The sequence below is a fragment of the Amblyomma americanum genome, chromosome 8 (genome assembly GCF_052857255.1).
Source record: "Amblyomma americanum isolate KBUSLIRL-KWMA chromosome 8, ASM5285725v1, whole genome shotgun sequence".
Taxonomy (NCBI): Eukaryota; Metazoa; Arthropoda; class Arachnida; order Ixodida; family Ixodidae; genus Amblyomma; species Amblyomma americanum.
In genome coordinates, this window is record NC_135504.1 from 21,731,282 (window position 1) to 21,755,265 (window position 23,984).

The following is a 23,984-nucleotide window of genomic DNA, read 5'->3' on the forward strand; positions in this document are numbered from 1 at the left end:
GCAATATCTGTCTTTGCCCCGCCACGGTGGCTCAGTGGTTAGGGCGCTCGACTACTGATCCGGAGTTCCCGGGTTCGAACCCGACCGCGGCGGCTGCGTTTTTATGGAGGAAAAACGCTGAGGCGCCCGTGTGCTGTGCGATGTCAGTGCACGTTAAAGATCCCCAGGTGGTCGAAATTATTCCGGAGCCCTCCACTACGGCACCTATTCTTCCTTTCTTCTTTCACTCCCTCCTTTATCCCTTCCCTCACGGCGCGGTTCAGGTGTCCAAAGATATGAGACAGATACTGCGCCATTTCCTTTCCCCAAAAAACCAATTATTGTTATTATTAATATCTGTCTCATATATCGTTGGACACCTGAACCGCGCCGTGAGGGAAGTGATAAAGGAGGGAGTGCAAGAAGAAAGGAAGAAAGATGCCGTAGTGGAGGGCTCGGAATAATTTCGACCACCTGGGGATCTTTAACGTGCACTGACATCGAGCATGCTCTAAAAAACGAATCGAGCATGCTCTAAAAAACGGAGGTAGCCTAAAAACAGTGAAGAGGAAACTAGGCATAGGTAAAAACCAGATGTATGCATTAAGAGACAAGCAGGGCAATGTCATTAGCAATATGGATAAGATAGTTAACGTAGCCGAAGAGTTCTACACAGACCTGTACAGTAGCCAATGTAATCAGATCGCTAATGAGAAAGACAGCAGTGCACAGCAATGCGTCATCCCGCCAGTAACGAAAGATGAAGTAAAGAAAGCCTTAGAAGCAATGAAAAGGGGAAAAGCAGCTGGGGAGGATCAGGTAACAGCAGATCTGTTGAAGGATGGAGGGGACATCGTGCTAGAAAAACTAGCCACCCTGTATACGCAATGCCTTATGACCTCGACTGTACCAGAAGCTTGGAAGAATGCAAACATTATCTTAATTCATAAGAAAGGAGACGCCAAGGACTTGAAAAATTACAGGCCGATCAGCTTACTATCCATTGCCTACAAAGTATTTACTAAGGTAATCGCTAATAGAGACAGGGCAACGTTAGACTTTAATCAACCAAATGATCAGGCAGGCTTTCGTAAAGGATATTCTACAATAGATCATATTCACACCATCAATCAGGTGATAGAGAAATGCGCAGAATATAACCAACCTCTATATATAGCTTTCATTGATTACGAGAAAGCATTCGACTCAGTGGAAACCTCAGCAGTCATACAGGCATTGCGTAATCAGGGGGTAGAAGAGCCTTATGTCAAAATACTGGAAGATATATATAGCAACTGCACAGCTACTATAGTCCTCCATAAAGTCAGCAATAAAATTCCAATAAGGAAGGGCGTCAGGCAAGGAGACACGATCTCGCCAATGCTGTTCACCGCATGTTTGCAGGAGGTATTTCGAGGCCTGAATTGGGAACAGTTGGGAATAAGAATAAATGGAGAATACCTAAATAATCTGAGATTTGCTGATGACATTGCCTTGCTGAGTCACTCAGGAGGTGAACTGCAAATCATGATCAACGAGTTAGACAGGCAGAGCAGATCGATGGGTCTAAAAATTAACATGCAGAAAACCAAGGTAATGTTCAACAGCCTAGCAAGGGAACAACAGTTCACAATTGGCAGCGAGAGCCTAGAAATTGTGCCGGAATACGTCTACTTAGGGCAGGTAGTGACAGCTGATCCGGATCATGAGAGGGAGATAACTAGAAGGATAAGAATGGGGTGGAGCGCATATGGCAAATTCTCGCAGATCATGAGTGGCAGTTTACCAATTTCCCTCAAGAGGAAAGTGTACAACAGCATAATCTTACCGGTACTCACCTATGGGGCAGAAACGTGGAGGCTAACGAAGAGAGTTCAGCTTAAGTTAAGGACAACGCAGCGAGCCATGGAAAGAAAAATGATAGGTGTAACGTTAAGAGATCGGAAGCGGGCAGAGTGGGTGAGGGAACAAACACGGGTTAATGACATCCTAGTCGAAATCAAGAGAAAGAAATGGGCTTGGGCAGGGCATGTAATGCGAAGGCAAGATAACCGCTGGTCTTTAAGGGCAACGGAGTGGGTTCCAAGAGAAAGTAAGCGTAGCAGGGGGCGGCAGAAGGTTAGATGGGCGGATGAGATTAAGAAGTTTGCAGGCAAAGGGTGGATGCAGCTGGCAAAGGATAGGGTTAATTGGAGAGACATGGGAGAGGCCTTTGCCCTGCAGTGGGTGTAGTAGGGCTGATGATGATGATGATGATGATGACATCGCACAGCACACGGGCTCCTTAGCGTTTTGCCTCCATAAAAACGCAGCCGCCGCGGTCGGGTTCGAACCCGGGAACTCCGGATCAGTAGCCTAGCGCCCTAACCACTGAGCCACCGCGGCGGTTATAATAATAATAATAATTGGTTTTGGGGGGGAAAGGAAATGGCGCAGTATCTGTCTCATATCGTTGGACACCTTAACCGCGCCGTGAGGGAAGGGATAAAGGAGGGAGTGAAAGAAAGGGAGAAAGAGGTGCCGTAGTGGAGGGCTCCGGAATAATTTCGACCACCTGGTGATCTTTAACGTGCATTGACATCGCACAGCACACGGACGCCTTAGTGTTTTTTTCTTCATAAAAACGCAGCCGCCGCGCCCAGGTTCAAATTATGCAAAAACTTGAAACGTTTCGTGCACCAAGCACGTACAGTCTGGTACAAGATCAAAGGGAACTCTTAGTTGGCACTTAAGAACCGCACTTTTTTAATTTTTCGGGACACATTTGTGAAAGAGGATGTAGTTTTGAAAAAGTGCATGATATAAACGTGCACTTAGCCTCAGTAGTTAGGGTGCATTATAATGAAGTGTTTCCTCTTATTCTACACTGGACTGTATGCAACACGGACTGGAGCTGCGTCACCTAGTTTGGTTCTAGCCTGCGAGCACCTCGAATTCTCGCAATATTATTCAAAATTGCGTGTGCCAAAATATTTCGCATTGCGTAACGGACGTATTAGCAGCGCTGCAGACGCAGAAGCAATAACACGGGGAGACATCCTGCAGAAGTAAAGCTTCGCGGCGTCATAGCACAAATTTCTTTAATGGCGTGCTGCTGTGCCCGAAAGTATGAAATGATTCTCAGTCTGCACTGGTTTGCTGCGTAAAGTAGAATACATGTGCGCAGGTTTATTAATGAGTTAGCATTTGAAGGGTCTGTACAAGCAGAAATAGCGACTGGCGTCCCAGTAACAGGGATCTTTAACGTGCACTGACATCGCACAGCACACGGGCACCTTAGCGTTTTGCCTCCATAAAAACGCAGCCGCCGCGGTCGGGTTCGAGCCCGGGAACTCCGGATCAGTAGCCGAGCGCCCTAACCACTGAGCCACCGCGGCGGGTCACCAAAGAGGTGCAGAAATTATACGAGGCGCACAATGTTGTCGAGCTGTATAAGGAACGAAAGTAAGCACGCGCTATATGGATAAGGGATCAGCGAAAAGTGCAGTTAGTTGCGTGCGTTTTTGAAGACCACGTGATCAACGCAGGAAGGGGCGTGACGTGAGTCGATACTGGTTTTGGGAAACGAAAACCGAAATCAAGATAGCAAGACCTTAGTGTCTAGAAACTATACTGCGTTCAGGATTTTGGAGGCGGGTTTCATTACAGGCATGACATTTTTGTAATAAAAGACCCAAACCTCTGGTTTTACAAAATATGGTTTTACAAAGTTCAACAAATAGGGTAAGAGCGTACTGTGCATCAGACGCGTTGTCCCCCTAAAGGTTTTTCGAAACCCATGCCAGGAAAGTGTCTAGTGCGTGTAAATTTGAACAGAAAATAGCATTGAATTCCGCAATATGTAGACAGACTTATGTGACGTGTTCGCACTTGCATATAGTTTCTTTACCGCAGCGCAGTCTCAGGGGAAAAAAAATCGAGCTATCATTTTGTAACTTCCGTTCGTAGTTACGTTCTCTTTTTTCCCCTGAATAAATTTAATATATGTGTTCCTTACGTTTTCTCTCAGCAAATATGAGCGCAACAATTCATAGGACTTCAAAGATTAAAGAGCAGAGACTCCGCTGAGACCGTGCATTGGAAATTGCGGCTTATTTTCGTTGAGCGGAGGTTTTTGTAGGACCAGTGGTCAGCACTCTGGAGTGCCACGTGAAGCTTGAATTTAAAAAAAAATGCTTTGCAGGTTGTCCAAGAGGAACGATATTGAATACAATCTACACCCCCTTCGGGGACTCACACAAACATTAGAGCAACATCGTTCCTTCTTCGAGTTGTTGATCAATTCGCTGTCTCCCTACCATATGCTAGCCGCCCCGATTGGCTCAGTTGGTAGAGCAACTGGCTCGATGAGGCAATGGTCACGAGTTCGAACTCTGGTTCAGGACGAACTTTTCTTAAACTGCGAAGTTTCTGTGCCAGCTGTATAGCTTTTCTCTGGGGCCGGTATGGCTGCGCTTCGGTGAATGCTAATGAGTGTGTTCTCCCTTATTGAATACATTCTTCAAGCCTAGAAGGAAAGAGTTGGAAGAGATGAGCAAAACATAGAAGCTTCTGTATTGGGGAGCTCCCTTTATGATGCACACATGCCTTTGATATGCTTAGAATACTTATGCTGTGCTCTTTATGTCAATATACAATATACAAATATACAGGCTGTATGTGCTACTTTTTAGATTTCACCGTGCTTTCACTGCTTCCTTATCTCTTTCGTTCCATAAAGTGTTGACCTGATTTGAATAACCAATGACATGTTTTTCTGCGAAGTGTATTTTTCTGTTGCTTTTTCGTTATCATTTTTTGTGTACGCTTCATTCCTCATTGTCTTTTCTAATGATTTTTGTGTATGTATGTTGCCTGCTGCCCGGCAATGTAGAGGCCGAGGGGCATGTCAAGCCACAATTTGTGGCTTTTTTCCCTCGACCCTCACCATGTATACATGGGAAATAAGTTGAATTGAATTGAAATTGAATAGTATACATCTACCCTCCCCACTCCTCCCCGCCATGGGGTGCAGCTTCCGAAATCCCTGTAAATGCTGGGCGTTTCCAGCGGATTAATAATAACAATAATTGGTTTTTGGTGAAAGGAAATGGCGCAGTATCTGTCTCATATATCGTTGGACACCTGAACCGCGCCGTAAGGGAAGGGATAAGGAAGGGAGTGAAAGAAGAAAGGAAGAGAGGGGTGCCGTAGTGGAGGGCTCCGGAATAATTTCGACCACCTGGGGATCTTTAACGTACACCAACTACCTGCCAGCGATCTGCCCCTTGCGCTGGAGGACGTGCGTGCGGCCATTCACGACCATCTCCGAAAGCAGCACCCCGACCCACGCATCGCGGGAGGTGAGCGCATCGACAGTGTCACCGGCTGTCGCGCACTTACACGGTCGCAACGTGCAATGATCCTCCGCGCGCGCATTGGCTGCGTGTGGCCCGGGGAACGACGGGTGCGTCACGGAATCGCGACGAGTGATGTGTGTGACGGATGTGGTGCAGTGGAAACACTAGAACATCTGCTTCTTCGCTGCTCCGCGTTCGCCGATGCTCGTCGCGATATGCTCGCGGCCTATAGGGCGCAGGGCATACTACCAGACTCCATCAAGACGCTATTGTGGCCGCAGGGCAGTGCGCGCACTCGTGAGCGAACTTTGGTGAGCCTCTGTGCATTCCTCGAACACACGGGCTTGACGTCCCGTCTGTTCTCCGTCAGTTAATTACACGCAGTGACCGAACGCTCCGCGAGTTCTACCTTGAACGATCAATAACTGGACGCCCCACTCCAGTTGTAACCTACACAGTGCTGTGCGCGTGTGTGATTTAATTCCTCTTAAATGAACTAATCACGCGCACAACCTGGACACATTACTTATTGTGTAAATAGTTTGTACATATTACTTCTCCCCCTGTCCTCTATTCCTGTCCCCTCACCTCTTTCATTTCATTTCTCCATTCTGCCTGCTGTCCTTTATTTCCGCAGCCCCAGCTCAGGTGCTTCAGTATCGATGGCAGATGCCGGGGCTAGCAAAAATCTTTTCCTTCCTTTTTACTATTATTTTTAATAAAACCACTACCACCACCACCATCTTTAACGTGCACTGACATCGCACAGCACACGGGCGCTTTAGCGTTTTTCCTCCATAAAAACGCAGCCGCCGCGGTCGGGTTCGAACCCGGGAACTCCGGATCAGTAGTCGAGCGCCCTAACCACTGAGTAATAATAATTGGTTTTTTGGGGAAAGGAAATGGCGCAGTATCTGTCTCATATATCGACGGACACCTGAACCGCGCCATAAGGGAAGGGATAAGAGAGGGAGTGAAAGAAGAAAGGAAGAATTAGGTACCGTAGTGGAGAGCTCCGGAATAATTTCGACCACCTGGGGATCTTTAACGTGCACTGACATCGCACAACCACTGAGCCACCGCGGCGGGTTTATGATGTTGCGCAACCCCCCATTGCGGGACCGAGCCCGTCGTTGCCTCCGGAGCGTCTCTGTTATTATACAGAAGCGCGAAACGTCCGGCCAAGCGCGTCTCGCTGTACGCGCGAGTGTATATAACGAAGCGGCTACGAAGAAAGAAGGAAAGTTGCCGCGTCGTTTCGACGCGCGCTGATGTACCGACGCGACAGCCCGTGACGAGCGCGTGAAGCGGCTTCCAACTTCTTTACGATGATCCAAGGTTCGCGGCGTAGAACCGTTGTAGTACGGAGTAAGCCCGTGATGACGGGAAAACATAAAATAAGGATGAAAAAAAATGCAGGCTGAAATGGCAAGTGCGGTGAAACCATAAAAAGTTGAGTGCGTGAGACAAGGTGACATAAAAGGAAGATAAAGGAAAAAAAAAAGACGTGAATGAGCTCCGGACGTCCCGGTGTTGTCGTTGCCTTGAAGTACTTTGGGGCAGCGGTGTCTGCGAGGCCTTCCGTTTGCTGAGGGGAAAGGAATAAAGGGAGAGGGTGTGAGCGAATGTACGATGCGGGCAGCGAGAGGTTTTTCTCACGCTCTCCCCTTTTTGTTTTCAAGCATGCGCACCATTCGCATGCCGGTATTGTTGTTACTGGTGGTGTTTTCGTCGGGGTGGGTCCCGTGAAAGTACTGCCCATATTTACTACATCGCACTCGATAACAGATATCACTGAGCACTTCCGCCTCAAACCAGCATGGCAGAAAAATACAAAAAAAAAGATGCGCGGCACCTTCAGCAACTCTTCTCGAACCGCATTATAAAACATACGTGTGTAGTTTTCGAGTTTAGAGGAGGTAATTGGTTTAATTCAACTACGGAGCCTCATATCTGCTGTTATTACATTGCGATAAATATGAGAATAAAGATTACATTGCATCTAATAGTACTATGCGAATAAGTGCCAGTCTGAGAGTACAGGAAAAAGCGCGTACTATTAAATCGCCGCACCTTCTCTTCCATAGAATTTTTTTCATATTCACCGCATCTACAGTGTCGTGGGAGCCGCACAAAGCAGGGAAGGCAATGTGACAAACTCGCGGAAAATTTTTCCTATCATTTTCAAATGCTCTCAGCAAGAAATCAATTTGCGTGATCAGTGACGAGAAAATTGATATCTGAGGGCGCAGCTTGAGCTTTACCATAACACACCTTCACAGCACACCTGCACAGCACACCTGCACAGCATACCAGCACAGCACACCCGCACAGCACACCCTCACAGCACACATGAACTGCACCTGCACAGTATACCTGCACGGTATACCTGCATACCTGCACGGCATACCTGCACGGCATACCTGCACGGCATACCTGCACGGTATATCTGAAAAGTACACTAGCACAGTACACCGGTACAACACTAAACGCAGGGCACGTGAAAACGATAATGCGCATCAGAAATGACTCGAAGTAAATCGAATATGATGCCTCACTACATCAAAATACGATTTCACCAAACTTTGATGGCGGCTCGAGATGATCGCCCGTTTGGGCGACGTTGTGTTAGTAGGATAGTTTTAAACCCTGAAACAAATGACTCCGCCCGCTTCAAAATGTGATGGTCGTTCTACAAGCCTTGCGCTGCAAAGCACCTCTATGTCCTGTCCTGGACTAGTGCGAGCACCTCCTTTCAGTTATTTTCCCGTCTCTCGCCGACTTGTCTCAGCCGCTTTCCGTTTACGAGTAACACGGGTGGATGATGACTAGGTGAAAACAAAAATTAAAGGTTGCCGGGTAACACGGATCAGAACAAGAATACGACCCCCTCCGTATCTCAGTTTTGTAGTCCTAACTGCTCCTCTGGTGGCCGCTCTGTCTCGCAGATAAGGCCCTCTCCCAGCGAGTTCGCTGCCTGGCTGCTGGCGTACCGCCCCCACCGCTGCGTCTGGGTGCCCCCATCGAGGTTTTAGAGCTGCCGCAGCTTCCGCCGCTCCGGTATAAATCCCCAGCCACCGCCGCCTCCGTCATGGGCAAGGAGGTCGTGCTCGAGTCACCGGGAGCTGTCTACCACCACACAGCCAACGGCTTCCGCCAGCGCAGCCACTCGGCCACCAACAAGAAGCACTGTCCACCGAGAGTCAAGCAGCAGCCTCGCAACGCTTGCAACGGCACATCCCGAACAACCATGAGGCACGACGCTATCCTCTTCAGCAACCTCAAGCCCAGGGAGTTCGCCCAGGAGGTCGTCGGCAAGACCAACAAGGTTAGTTCTTCTTTCCTGGATCGAGGTGTGAACATTGTCGAGACCGTGGATGCGAAACACGTGGGAAACGACGCTGTGGTTTTTGGTATTGCTATTCCTTGTTCTCTGCTGTTTGTGTCGATCACTGCTGCCTCCCTACTTGATTGTTTTGACCGGGACTGGTGTTACAGGTGGAGGACACTGTCCTTATGGAACAGCGGTACAGACACTCATTCAAATCAGGCGAAGCAATTGCAGGCAGGCCTCTGTAAGGCTAATTCCACCTGTAAATTCACATCACCACCACCACAGTCATGTGGAACAGCTGCAGAGTTCCTCAACTCTGGGTACGATCGTGGTATTCGAAACTGAAACATATGGTAGTTATGCACTATTCTTCCTGATACCTGGAGTATAAATCGTCTCCGATTTAGTTTAAACACTAGGATATGATAATTCTAGATCAAGAACAATTCTGGAGATACCTTTAGAAGCGCTTCGAACTTCTTGAGTGTGCGCCGGAAAATGTCGCATATAGAAAAAAAAATTCTTGCATTTCCGAATCATATAGGAGAGGTAGTTCCTTCTTCGCTCCAAGGTGTTCTTGTGTGTTTTGGTTGCAACGTTACGATTGCTATCAATTGTTCAAAAGGACTTTGGCATGGTTTAGAACGCACATAAATCCGCTTGGTTGTTTCGAGCCTCACCGTAAAACATGATCGCATTGACTGACTCTCACCTTTTTGAGAACTCAGAGGAGAAAATAACAAATTGACCACATACACGCTACGTAGGAGCTCAGTTTCTAGTAGTAGCCGGCCAAGAGGCTTTCGTGATTATAAACTTCCTTCCGTGGCTGCCATGACTGCGATTCCCTTCTCCAATATATTTAATAAATTGTATACCCAGGTCTCAAGATGTATTACATCTGTGTGCTTTGGCAGTGGTGTCGAACAGCGTTAATGCAGAGCTACTGGCGAGACTGAGCTGTCCTCGTCGGCACAGTTGATAATCTCACTGCGGTAGATATCTGTTAGAACCATTAGAACCACCTTTTTTCTCGGATATGTGCTTATGTGCGCTCGTTTCACTGTTGCGACTGATTATTAGTGCTTAAATAGGCTTTACCGCTTGTTGGAATCCATTTGGCTGCTTTTTTTTGACAGCCACCTTATTCAAGTTCTCGCATTAACTCCCACCTTCTTAAGAGCTCCTGAAAAGGCAGAAAGCTACGACCTTGACTATACTCACTGTATAACAGCATAAGTTCTAAACTCAGCTGAGAAATAGAAAAATTATTTTTTTGGGGGGGGGGGGAGGAAATGGCCTACTATCTGTCTCACATATCGGCGGACACCTGAACCACGCCGTAAGGGAAGGGATAAAGGAGGGAGTGAAAGAAGAAAGACGTGGCGTAGTGGAGGGCTGCGGAATAATTTTCGACCTCCTGGGGATTTTTAACGTGCACTGACATCGTACAGCACAAGGGCGCCTTAGCGTTTCGCCTCCATCGAAACGCGGCCGCCGCGGTATGGTTGAACCCGGGAGCTCCGGATCAGTAGCCGAGCGCCCTAACCAGCTGAGCCACCGCGGCGGGTAAAATAGCTTTAGTTTATTTTGCGGTAATAAGTCTCCTTCCAAAGCTGCCACCCCTGCGATCGAGCTTTCCAATGCAATGGACAGATTTTACATTTTCCGGTCTAAGGAGTTCTAAGGAGGAGGATACAATAAACTGCGTCTCTGGTGAGCAATACTAAAGGTCTAGCTGGTACGGCTACTAAACTCTCACTGAAAATGCAAGACAACTAAACAGAAATAGAGATGACGAAATAAACAAATGTCAGTTGTTATCACAACCCTGAATAAATGGCGGCAAAAGGACATTTAATGCTTAACTTTTACGTATGTTATCGCGGCGGCTCTCAGCGCCTAAATGCGAGGTACCAGCGCGAGGCCTTCGAAGCAAAGCAGAGCTAATTGCGCGGCTCTTTGCAAAGCAGCTCTCAGGCGTGTGTGTTTTCCCCACAGACAGAGTCGTTGACCGTGGATACGAGGTCGCGACCTGTTTCGCCGAAGCTGCGACATGCACTTTTATTATTATTTTTATTTTCACAGTGCTTCCTTTGGTGCCCAAGTTGAAAGTTGGTAGGATAGCATGCACGCGATAAGCCTGAGGTTCATCCATCTTTTATTATAGAGCAATATAGCGATGGTGACCTGCTAATCCCTTAAGGCGCGCTTAGAAACAAGGGCACATTCTGTCTCTGTGTCTTTTGTCTTGCTTTCGTGACACGACCCGTAATTGCTCTTTAGAGGTAGCACTGAGGATTAGGTGCTGCAGGCTTATCACCGGCACTGCCACTCTTTTTTTACCGTTGTTAAGAGCCCCCGGGCACGCCACTCTGTTGCCCAGGCAGTTTGGAACGCTGCCTGCTGCGGCCTGAATGGACTCTAGGGAGCGAGCGAAAGAGCCCTTTGTCGAAGTGCAGAGGTTTCTGCCAGCGTGCTGGTGTGCGCGGTAAAAGGGGATACGAGAGAAAAGGGGCATGGTGGCGAGCGAAGCCCCATGCAGCGCAGATAATCGGCCCAATGTTAGAATAGGATGGTTTTACTCTGGCACTTTGTAGCACCGGCCTTTGCCAATACATTCCCAATATCGCGGGCCGATTACAAGTACTGCTTGGGCTGTTGCGTCGCATCTGCTGCGCTAGAATTCTGCGCCAGATATCCCGAGTACTCTTACTTGCGCGCCAAACGATGTATTAAAATTGGCGCTTTATTCAATTAAATTTGTTTGATTTATTCGCGTTGCATTTACTTTATTAATGCGATAGCGTTAAATCTCCCATGACACGGAAAATCCGGCGCCGTCTTCGTCTCTGTGAGAAAAATCCCCGAGAAGCAATCAGGTTGGGGACTTAGGCCACGCCACCTGGTGGCGGCATAGCAAACTGCCCACAGGATTGCGAGCAAGCTGTCCACAGTGGCAGGTGGCAGCTCAACTAACGACTGGCCACCCGAGAAGAGCGACCTGGGTCGCACAAGCCCCACAGGTGGCAGCACCTGCCATTGCAGGGCAGTGGCGCATCGCTTAAAACCGCTGCACCACTTCGCCAGGTGTGGTGTGATGTCTTCCAGGGATCTATGAATATAAAGGAGAGAATGGCCAATTCCGCTTATATGGGCAATAATTAACACATAACGCTATCGCGTCATGTCGTTAAGGCGGAGCTTAAGTGACCCTTCCAATTTTTCAGTTGAATCGGTCAAAGATAGACAGAAAAAAAAATACAGGGCTGTAACATGTCATCCAACAACAACTCTTTGCGGTCGTGGTGACAACACTGTTCATGCATTGAGTTTGTCTTCTTGCTTTCTGTTTGTGCACATGAAGTCACTGTGCTGTCAATCATGACGCCACTAAGTTTGGACAACTCAGAGACATGTTGCTGTGACGTCATGCGTGACATCATTGCACGCTGACCAATAAGTCTAGCCCGGTGCTTCGCCGACAATGTCGACGCTTCGGAACCGCGGGAAACGTTTACTTAACATCCCTCGTTGTAAAATGCGCAGAGGCAGCTCTTAAGGCACTCATGCATTAACAAAATCGCGGCCATGAAACCGTTTCACGGCCGCCATTAAGTATTAATAAAGCGCTACAGGCTCCTTTTTTTTTTCTGGCAGTATGTCGCGTTCAACGGGGAAACGAGACACACGCATTATGGCTGTACGCTATGTTTCACACTGTGTATTTGCTTCGAATGCAGGTCGATTTGGACAACCCATTCTACATCGTAGACATTGATGACGTGCTCTACAAGGTTGACCTGTGGCGCAAGTCCATTCCGCGGGCGAAGCCCTTCTACGGTGAGATTTCTTTCCCCGCAGTTTTTTCGGAAGTCATTTGACAGCAGGTGCTACCAAGTAACAATAAGAAAGGAAGAAAGTTAGGTGTAGTGAGTAATCTTCATTATAATGGGGTTGGCAGAAAGATTTGATATAAGGGTCAATGGCTGCCTTGCATGCAGATTCTTAGGAGAGCAGCAGCAGGGGTCGGGCCCGAGCGTCGTTTGTCGGTGTAGTCCATTCACGGTATGAGAGCATATGTATCTTGAGCGGCTTTTCACTGACGTCATGGCAACCAGGCAGTCCCACAACAAGTGCTGCACCGTTGGCGGGCGTCCAATGTTACCTTAAATCTTGTAGTAAACGTTTCATTTCTACGTTAATTTCAATGCTGTACTAACCAGAGAGGTTGTTTTATGTTCCCAGTTTAAGCGACCCCTAAAGGATAAGAAGTGGGGGATTGAGTAATGTCAACCGAACAAGTTCAGCTTCGCGGCCGTAGGCAAAACACGAAGACGCAAGTCAAAATTCAAAAGGCCTAAGTGATTACAGCATTGCAGCAGGTCCTCAACACGGTTCCTAACGACTACCTTGTACACCTTCTTTGTAGACCCAGAAGCACGTGTAGTTAACCATTGCTGTCTTTATCCCTAGATCTTGGGTCTAAGCCATTCCAAAAGATTCCTTAGACGTAACTGGATGCTTTTTCGCTTTGCCACCCTTGTGCAGACGAGGCACATAATGTATAAGAAAAACAATGAATGGCGATTACACAACTGCAGAGTGAACAGGGAAGGGGAAAACCTAAGGGTGCTTGCCAACGTTTTGATTTCTGCCAACGTTTCGATCTGATTTCTTTTGTTTTCAAGTTAACAGAAGGAGTGCTGACGCACTTCTCCCCTCGTTGGTGTAGCATACGCCTCAAAAAGTTAGCGGTCAAGCTGGTTCTTGAGGTGTATGCCATACACCAACGAGGGGAGAAGTGCGTCAGCACTCCTTCTATAAACTTGAAAACAAAAGAAATCAGATTTCTCGGTGGCTGATTAGAAGAATCTTGTCACCTAGATTTAAGGTTTCATGCTTTTATCATATGTATGGGTTTTATATATTAACATTGCTACAATAAATTTCTTTCAGTTGATAGTCAGCGCCCCTGTGTGTGTCTTCTTTTCTTGGTCCCGTCTACTGCGCTGTTTCCATGCAAAAAACACAGAAACGTTCGTTATACACGAGGTTGGCACACGAATGTTCGTTATACCCGAGGTTAGCACACAAATGTTCGTTATACCCAAGGTTACCACACGGAAGTTCGTTATTACTGAGGTGACATACTTACGTTCGTTATACACTAGGTGGGCCGCCTCGCGTGACAGCGGTCGCTATTTCCGCTTGCACAAACCGTTCTAATGCTAACGCATCAATAACCGCAGATAGCCCTTCCTTACCTCTTATCTTTCTTTGCTCTATCTCCCCATGTTCAGCGGTGAAGTGTAACGACAACCCGATAGTGCTGGAGGTGCTCGCCGGCCTGGGCCTGGGTTTCGACTGCGCCAGCATCGCGGAGATCGAGACGATGGTCTCGCTGGGTGTCCACCCGTCCAGGATCATCTACGCCCACCCGCAGAAGCACATCAGCTACCTCCACCGATCCCAGGAGCTGGGCGTCGACCTCATGACCTTCGACTGCGTCGAGGAGCTCTACAAGGTAACGCAGTGGAGCAATCCGATATTCCGTCCCCTGCTTGGCTTGGCAGATCAGCTGTTCTGGCTTGCGCTAGGAAAGTGCTGTCCCTGAGCCATTATACTTTTTGATTCCCATTCTGCACTGAGAATCTGGTCAAGTGTGATGAAATATCGTCTGTTGTGGTATTGTAGTTTAGGCGCAAGATTGACTGAAAGAGAATAAACTCATTGTTTCGAATCCCTTACGGGTTCCTTGACCGACACGACGCCATCAAAATACAGAAAAGAAGAAACTTGCCTTCTTTTACGTCAGACGACAGGTAACAACATTCATCCCGCAGATGGTAACATTGTGGTCAAGGGTTCCGTACGAGTTCCTAACTCTAAATTTTATCTTTTTGTTTTACTTGGCAGTTGGCTATAGCTTTGCGTTTCCAGATTGAGAATCTCAAATATGCAGTGCATAGAGAGGATTCTAAGACGACACACACGCAAAAACGCAGCCAACTTCTGAAATTATTACTCAGATAAGTTTATTCCTCCTCTAATCAACGCCCGAAAAAAGAAAGTAAATATTAGCGATGTTCCTTCGCGATTCTCTTGGTTTCAAAGAGTGTATGCCTCTTCCATCCAGCCGCCGCGGTGGCTGAGTGGTTATGGCGCTCAGCTGCTGGCCTGAAAGACGCGGGTTCGATCCCGGCCGCGGCGGTCGAATTTCAATGAAGGCGAAATTCTAGAGGCCCGTGTACTGTGCGATGTCAGTGCACGTTAAAGAACCCCGGGTGGTGTAAATTTCCGGAGCCCTTCACTACGGCGTCCATCATAGTCTGAGTCGCTTTGGGACATTAAACCCCCATAAACCAAACCAAATCAAACCAAGCCTCTTCCATTCATTTATCACTAAAGCCTCCCACCCCCCCCCCCCCCCAAAAAAAAAAATGTACCCTACTCTTCTATCCTCTCCCCTTCCAGCATTCCCATTTTGTGTTTTCGATTGCAGTGTCGTTTTCTCAATTGTCGATAATTCACCCGCACAGATCAAGGAGCACCACCCGTACGCGCGCCTGGTCCTGCGCCTCAAGGTAGACAACAAGAAGGCCCTGTTCGCCATGGGCGACAAGTTCGGCTGCTCCGAGGACGAAGCACTGCACCTGCTTCAGCTGGCCAAGGACCTCGACCTCACCATCGTGGGCGTCTGGTGAGAGAGCCTTCTTTTCCCGGCCACGCGTCCATCACTTTGTTGGCCTCTGGGGAACCGAATGGAGCTATTTTGCGGATCAGAGGAGGCACAATATGGAGTCAAGGCACCCCGCGCGGTACCCTGGCGCCTCACCCTTATCTTGCATCATGTGCAGATCTATTGCTTCGCTTTGAATCTATAAAGAGCCCTAATGAAAAAAAAAAATAGGCCCGACGAATGTTTTCTGACATCCATGGATGAGTATCTGGTCTGACAGCGTGAGAATTAACGGGTTGAAAATTTGTGAAAAAATGTGGACTTTTAGCCCGCGAAAACACATTCCGATATTCCGATACTACAATATTCAAAATTATTGTCCAAGAATGCTGTACATGCTGGCATTGGTATGTTGTGACGGATATAATAAAGAAGGGCTCTCAATTGATTGTTCCCACTCGGTAATCTTTTGTGTGCGATAATATCGCCCAATAGAAAGCGACGTTTCTGCATTTCGGTCAGAATTCGATCCCGTGATCTCGTGCCCAGCAGCCGACCATGACAACCGAGACACCGCAGCGGATCTTCACGATCGAGGGCTAGCGAACAGCCTTGTAAGACTCGCCTTGTTGGTCCTTCGCTCTGCAGCTTCCACGTGGGCAGCACCAACGAGGATCCCGGTGCGTTTTCCGGCGCCATAGCGGCCGCGAGGCGCACATTCGACGCCGGCCGGGACATGGGCTTCGACCTCAGGCTTCTGGACATCGGCGGCGGATATCCTGGGGAGAAGGGATTCGAGCCTGTCTTCCTCAAGGTGAGCCCCTTCCTCTTAACACGCTCGATGAAAGGCGCGGCGAGTAGGACTTCAATTGAACAGCGAGGTAGTTTCAGCCAAAATTGTTAGCTGAGGAGTTTTTCAAGGATTGTCTTCTAGAGCACTAGCCTTGAAGCAAGGAAGCCAAGGGTCGATTGACGCTTGGGCTACGGGTATAATTTCTTTCTTTCTTATTCCGCCGTGGTGGCTCAGTGGTTACGGCGCTCGGCTGCTGACCCGAAAGACGCGTGTTCGATCCCGGCCGCGGCGGTCGAATTTCGATGAAGGCGAAATGCTAGAGGCCCGTGTACTGTGCCATGTCAGTGCACGATAAAAGAACGGCAGGAGGTCGACATTTCCGGAGACGTTCGCTACGGCGTCCCTCGTAGCCTGAGTCGCTTTGGGACGTTAAACCCCCGTAAACCAATATTTCTTTCTTTTACCTGACGATCGATCATTAAGGGCCAGACTCTGTGAAAGAGGAATAGTTCGGATGAATCTCGTCAACGCCTCCTGCGGGCTGTACTGCGTTGTAAACACTGTTGTCCACTCCAAACGGGTCAGTATGCTCGCCTAGTGCGGCGATACTTATATGAAAGCTTAAGTAACAATTCTTGCTTTTCTGCGGTTTCTTTATTGTAAGTTACTGTGCAATGTTGCAATGAAAAAAGTATTAAGGAGGAAGGGACATTTCTGGTACCGACAGTTGAGGCTGTGTCTGCGTCAATGGAAACGCGGTGAGACGCGACTGGACACAGGTAGACGTCCAAATAAACGATAATGCGGCCAGACCCTAATTTTTTAGCCAGCCTACTGGCCGGCTTCATCCAAGGTACGGCCCTCCCAAAAACTGCGCAACGTAGTGCATTTAACACGCTTATTAATTTTAGCATAGTTATAAAAAACGTCATTTCCTCAAGCACAGCCGCATATATTCGTTGTCATTGGACATATGTACACCTTTTGTCAAAAATATGCTGCCCAAAGGCTTTGCTTCTGTGCCCTGCAGCATGACTCGTTTTGCATGCTCAGCGACCTTAATCTCTGGAAGACGAGAAGGAACACGCGTCCTCAAACCTTCCAGGCTTAGGACTGCCAGATGCACTAGAGCCTCGCTAGACGGCTTAGAAACAAATCCATTTGATTGTACACTTCTGCCAAAGGCTGTATATATGGTGTTTAAGCTTTGTTTGGTACAATGTTGCATGCGGCTACTTGTGGTACGCGATTGCCAGGAGGCGCCACTCCATTATTATAATCTGATCCAGTTAAAATGTTTACATCTGGTGCTTAGTTGTGGCTCTTACCATTGTTCTGGAAGAAATGTGCAAGCACGGTAAGCAGCACTAAGACACGGAACGTACTACACAGTCAGATGTTCGCGCAAGACAAACACACAAATTTAACTACTGCACAAGAATATCGTGCATTTTTAACGCGATAGCGTTAGCAGCCTCGTTCACGAGAAAATCCGGTGTAGGCATTGTCGGTGTCAGCGTTGTGAGCGAAAAATCACGGGCTGGTTCCCCAGCGAGCAACGTAGGAGGCAGGTGGGTCACCTAGGTCACATGACCTTCCGGCATCATGACAACCTGCCCATCGGAGAGTGAGAAAATTGCCCACCGTGGCAGGTGGCAGTTAAATAATTATTGCTCGCTCAGGAAGAGCAGTATGGTTGAGCAACCTGCTCAAGGCCCATCGCTGGCAGCACCTGCTACCGCAGGGCAGTGACGCAACACTTAACCGCTGCACCACTGCGCCAGGAGTGGTCTGGGGACTTCCGGGATCTATGAATGTAACTCGCGTTTGTAATGTTAGAAAGTGTGCCGTATCTTTTTGGTTTTTTTCACCTACCTCCTCCCATCATCATCATCCCCCATCGTGATCCTCTTTTTTTCTCCTCTTCCCGTTCCCCAGTGCAGAGTAGCAGGCCAGGTATTCATTTTTCCGACCAACCTCTCTGCCTTTCCCGTCAATGAACCCTCTGTCTCTAAGAGTGTCATCCAATTTCCTTCATAAGCTCCGTGAAAGCCACAAACTTAATTTCTGCAGCCCCTGAAACGAGCTGTAATGTTTTTTTTTTTGTCGAATTCATCCCTTTTCTGTCTTTCCATGGTGCTTTCCTCAAGCGAGCTGTATGTTTTTTTTTTCGAATTCATCCCTTTTCTGTCTTTCCGTGGTGCTCTCCTGAAACGAGCTGTAATGTTGTTTTTTTGTCGAATTCATCCCGTTTCTGTCTTCCCGCGGTGCTTTTGCAGACGGCGGACATCATCAACGCTGGTCTGGACAAGCACTTCCCGGAGAGCTACGGCGTGAACATCATCAGCGAGCCGGGGACATTTTTCGTGGCATCCGCCTTTACGATCTACACGAAGATCATCGGCAAGCGCATGAGCGAGAGCTACGACGGTGAGCATGCACATGGCAATAATAATAATAATAATAATAATAATAATAATAATAATTGGTTTTTGGGGAAAGGGAATGGCGCATTATCTGTCTCACATATCGGCGGACACCTGAACCGCGCCGTAAGGGAAGGGATAAAGGAGGGAGTGAAAGAAGAGAGGAAGAAAGATGTGCCTTAGCGGAGGGCTCCGGCATAATTTCGACCACCTGGGGATCTTTAACGTGCACTGACATCGCACAGCACACGGGCGCCTTAGCGCTTTTCCTCCATAAAAACGCAGCCGCCAAGGTCGGGTTCGAACCCGGGAACTCCGGATCAGTAGTCGACCGCCCTAACCACTGAGTCGCCGCGGCAGCCGTGATCGTACGACAAGAGTGAACAGTTAGTTGGCCTTCAAGAGTAGACTAATCCTCTGGTTCGATGTTTTAACGCTTAAACCCTACGGACTAGTGACATCCCAAGGACGTTCACCCAATCCGCAATATTAACCACGTTTCCTCAGAAGCAGGACCGGAGAGAGAAGGTTATTAACGACTTCGTACTAATTCGGTGTTTAATGTGGTGAAGATGATTACAGATTTTTATGGCGCAAAGACATCTATGGCCAAACAGCGCCATGGCACAAGGTATTTTCGATTTCTCAAAGTGGGGTCAAAGACCCATTTACCATTTTCCTAAATAAGCCGAGCACCAGACCTGGGGAAAGCTTGTACCCATTGCATCTCCGGTGGGTACCCGGCGGCACTGGGGATCGAACCCCGCACCTCCTGCATGCGAGGCGGATGCTCAACCACTCGGCCACCGCTGCGGTTTAATCTATGCATTAATTGGTGAAAAATAATTGCGCCAAACCATGCAAACCACAAGAAAGAACGAAGGCGATACACAAGCGCTTGTGGTTTCTTTCTTGTGGTTTGCATGGCTTGGCGCTAATTTTTTTTCACCAATTCCACAATGCACCAACTAGCTTAAAAAGAGGTGTTAATTTAGGCCACTGGAAACTTTTTCGCTGCCTTTGTGATGTGTATTAGGCACTTTCCTAACTAGTGTCCTACGGCGCACACATGGTACAGGTGTGTGGTGAGCATTGCTGCCATGCTTTATCGCTTTACCGTTGCAGACACCAAGCCCAAAGAGCACATGTACTACGTCAACGAGTCTGTCTACAAGTCATTTGTGGTGTCCCTCTTCAGCGATGATCCTGTACAGCCTGAGTCACTAAAGGTGGGGAGCAGTTCAAATCAGACCGAATCAAATCAATTTCACGAATTCCAAAATAAACGAGTGCAATGTATAAAAGTTCTTACCAGCTTGACAAGCTTCTGGGTGCATAAAGTTTGACACTGTAGCAGAGGCAGGAGCATCGCAGTTAATACGCACGAAGGTAAAAGTAACATACAAATGCCAAGTATAGTTTCGCAAACAAACGGGGTGAGATAAGCGTAGAAAGATAACGAGGGCAGATAGCAAGATACGCTAAAAACATCTCAGAACTAAGGTTATTAATTTAAAATATTATTACTATGATTAAAATATTATTAATATTAAAAGTGGTACTAAAAAAGCGATGCTCTTGTACAATTAACGTTGTTTAATGTGTCTTGAAGTTTCTTTAATGCAAAGTTTCTTTAAAGGAAATGGCGCAGTATCTGTCTCATATATCGTTGGACACCTGAACCGCGCCGCAAGGGAAGGGATAAAGGAGGGAGTGAAAGAAGAAAGGAAGAGAGAGGTGCCGTAGTGGAGGGCTCCGGAATAATTTCGACCTCCTGGGGATCTTTAACGTGCACTGACATCGCACAGCACACGGGCGGCTTCTCCATAAAAACGCAGCAGCCGCGGTCGGGTTCGAACCCGGGAACTCCGGATCAGTAGTCGAGCGCCCTAACCACTGTGCCACCGCGGCGGGTCTATTAGTCGCGTTCAGAGCTCTTTTAGGGCGGAACTAATTTGGTTTCACCTTCTAAGCATGAGAGCATGATGTATGTACAGCTCACTATATTCATTGCCTATATAAGAGATCGTCGTCTCCTCTGGTAGGACGTAGACGGGCCCCTGCACCCTAGCATCGTGTGGGGCATCACATGCGACGGCCTGGACAAGATCAAGGGCACCTGCAAGCTCCCCGACATGGCCGTGAGCGACTGGATCTACTTCGAGAACATGGGCGCCTACACCCTCACCATCAACTCTCAGTTCAACGGCTTCCCCACCGCGGACATCCACTACCGCGCCAGCAAAATCGTCGAGTGAGTGTTAACGGGGTCTCCGAACACTCCCCTCGCGGGCCCGTTGCGAAGGGAATTTTAATGCGAAGTTCCGAGGAATCAAAACCACTGGCGAGAAAATGTGGGATGCACTCTATACAATTTTTAATTGTAAAAATCTGTTCTGTGGCTCTCCCTGCCCATGTTACGTTTTCTTAAAGACGGATTTATGACTGAAGAAATTCCATTAAAATTTCTCCCGCCACTCAATTCAAATCCGTGGCGGTTACAAAATAAAGGACTCCGCGATCCCTGTTTAATGTGTAATGTGGCGCAGCCTGGCCTCTGGGATCCGCGATGGACGTTCTGTCTCGAGCACGCAGTTTACGCGTTAAGTCTACGATTATGGCGACACCTGTATTTTATTTTTTGACCTTTTCTAACCTATAAAAGCTCCGTTTTCAGTGGTACTTGTAGCTAGAACGCGGTAGTCCAGATACAGGTAAGCTTCAATTTGTAGTCAGTGCGCTTTACAGCAACCCAGCCGTTAAACTCAAAAGCGGATCACACCATCAAAGCTGTATAAAGCCTCTCTGTTTAAGAACACCCTGATACATGTTTCCTGTTTGCTGCAAAGAGTCCACTTAGAGCTGTCTTGTCGCTTTCGAAAACACCCCATTTTTACTCGCATTACATCTCGCGAAGGCTGCACGACTGCCGTTAGGCGACGGAAGAAAACCAGGAATTTTTTTCAGTGCGTCTTTACACTTCCCACGCAGTTTTTTTCGGGTTTGTAACGGAATTTCGTTCGTCCGTGCTTGATACGAACAGTACAACGAACGAAAAGAAGGCATGCCACAGAGAGCGATGTTGCCAAATGCGTGCAAATTCAACGCATGCTTCTTTAAACGGATAATCTCTTATAAAAATGGTCTATAGACTTCCTATAGACCTCTTGTACACTGTATTGTTTTCATTTAGATATATCATTTTGTTTACTTGTAGCCCATAGTGTCTATAAACAAGTCTACTGAATGTGTGACCGTAAATGTACAGTTTGTATCCACACTGTCTAATGAAATTATACGGTCTATAACTAGACCATAGGATTTGCCTATAGAAAGTCTATGGACTGTATTGACAAGTTTTATATTCTGTATCGAAAAGTCGATGAGCTGGGTGTAGGCTGTCGACAGATATTTGTAAAGAAACGAGTTCAAAATGAAATTGGCCTGTACCAATAGATTACCGCATCCTGATGACGAAAACGTTGCTTGTACTAAAAACGAAGCTCTTAACAGCGAAGCTGTTGACTGAACCTTCATTGCCTTCAAAACAGTGACCACGGAGTCTTTGTCTGTGTCGATGTAACGAGTTAGAATCGAGTGACCATAAAGAGATTAAATTTTTGTTCACACTAAATTTGCAGCAGGAAAAACATCAACATACCAAGGAAGAGCCATATAATCGATCTTTACTAAGAAACACACGGACTCTGTGAACACAGTTACATAGACAGGCCGGTCCTTGTCGCAAAATGAGTGGCGGAAGCATTTCAACAGCCAATTATATGAAGAGTGCTGTGAAGTCAATTCAAAACTATTATTAAAATCACGCCGCTGCGGATAGTCACACCTACAATGCTTTTGAAGTGGCTTTCAGGGGGTTGGGATGAAAGCTTGACTGGGCACGCTTCTTTTCTGCGTTTCAGAAGGCTAGGCAGATTTGTGATGCAGTTCTCTATAATTATGTTACGGTGCACATTCAAAACGCTGGCAGTGTCATCAAAGAGAGCCCTTACCCTCTCTTTCTCTCTCAAATTTTTCCTTGCAGAGACCACCTGCGACGAAAGAAACTGATCCTTTCCATTTTGGACACCGCTTGACAGGGCCCGCACCATTTTAGGCTTCCCCCGAGTTGTTTAGTCGTCTACCAGTATGGTCGAGAGCTCCTAGCGATGACCGGAACGCCTGGTGTGACTACCACACGAGAACCCACCTTCAGATGACGACATCGTTCGGAGAAGGACCAACACGAGAATGCTCCCAAGATATTTTTTCGTGAACCCGAACAGCTGTTCTGAAAGGCAGTTTGTTCAGACGAAGCAATAGGATTCTGTGGCTGGCTGTTCTGTGAATGTACACCAAGTATTTAGACTGTTCGCGAGGTAGAGAGCTTGTGGATTGTGAACGCGTAGCAAGATGGAAGAGGTTAACGATGCGCGTTGGAGAACGACACCTGTGATTTTATTCTACTTCTGTCATCTGATTTTATTATTAACCGTTGTATGCAGGATATTATCTGGTATTACAATTCTCGTGTTCTTTGATCAACCTCTGATGGAATTTCCACGCGGTATCGTAGTCGTTAGAAGCAAACTGCAAGAAACACGACACAGCTGTCATCGGCTGTATATTTGTTAGTTTTTAACGCGTCAGCCTGAGAAAACTTTTCTGTGCCAATCCATATACCAAAGCTAGACACTCTGCGCAGAATACAGATTGAAACAACGTTGTGTTGACAAATAGACATCGCATCAATTTTTATGACCACCCAAATGTTAAATAACGGTGCCCACTCAGGAAGCTTGCGGCAGTCATGCCGACGGTTTTAAACAATGCAGAGTTATGAAATGTGTCAGTGTTTATATTAGGATTTCTTTTGCTATGTTGAGAGTGTCATGTGAAGAGATATCTGCGCTCAATCTTACAATAAACAGACTTCCTCAATGCAATGGCCGTTTCTTTTTGACTCTGATCGGAAGTAAAAAAATTCACGAAGATGGCTCACGGCAAGAGAGAGGCAATGAATGAGGAGTATAGAATTGTGTTTGCGGGAGCAGGTTTACCATCAAGTTCTATCCTCGCGCTGTGACCTCATGCGCAGTATGGATGATTAATAATAATAATAATAATAATTGGTTTTGGGGGAAAGGAAATGGCGCAGTATCTGCCTCATATATCGTAGGACACCTGAACCGCGCCGTAAGGGAAGGGATAAGGGAGGGAGTGAAAGAAGAAAGGAAGAAGGAGGTGCCGTAGTGGAGGGCTCCGGAATAATTTCGACCACCTGGGGATCTTTAACGTGCACTGACATCGCACAGCACACGGGCGCCTTAGCGTTTTTCCTCCATAAAAACGCAGCCGCCGCGGTCGGGATGATTAGGGGGCAAAAGCGCACTGTGGACTCTTAAGGCGGTTGCCCTCTAGCGGGAAACGG

The 23,984-nt window shown here is 47.5% G+C and overlaps 1 protein-coding gene across 1 annotated transcript in view; it reads left to right on the plus strand.

Moving 5' to 3' along the window:
• Positions 1-23,499, plus strand: part of LOC144101079 (ornithine decarboxylase-like) — a 40,755-nt gene extending 17,256 nt beyond the window's left edge. The window contains exons 2-10 of the mRNA XM_077634084.1: positions 8,267-8,646; positions 12,396-12,495; positions 13,956-14,179; positions 15,195-15,355; positions 15,983-16,148; positions 18,407-18,557; positions 19,679-19,782; positions 20,599-20,807; positions 22,599-23,499. Of these exons, the coding sequence (XP_077490210.1) occupies positions 8,410-8,646; positions 12,396-12,495; positions 13,956-14,179; positions 15,195-15,355; positions 15,983-16,148; positions 18,407-18,557; positions 19,679-19,782; positions 20,599-20,807; positions 22,599-22,650 (1,404 nt within the window). The 5' untranslated portion in view covers positions 8,267-8,409 and the 3' untranslated portion in view covers positions 22,651-23,499. The remainder of the gene's footprint in view (positions 1-8,266; positions 8,647-12,395; positions 12,496-13,955; positions 14,180-15,194; positions 15,356-15,982; positions 16,149-18,406; positions 18,558-19,678; positions 19,783-20,598; positions 20,808-22,598) is intronic.
• Positions 23,500-23,984: the final 485 nt, after the last annotated feature.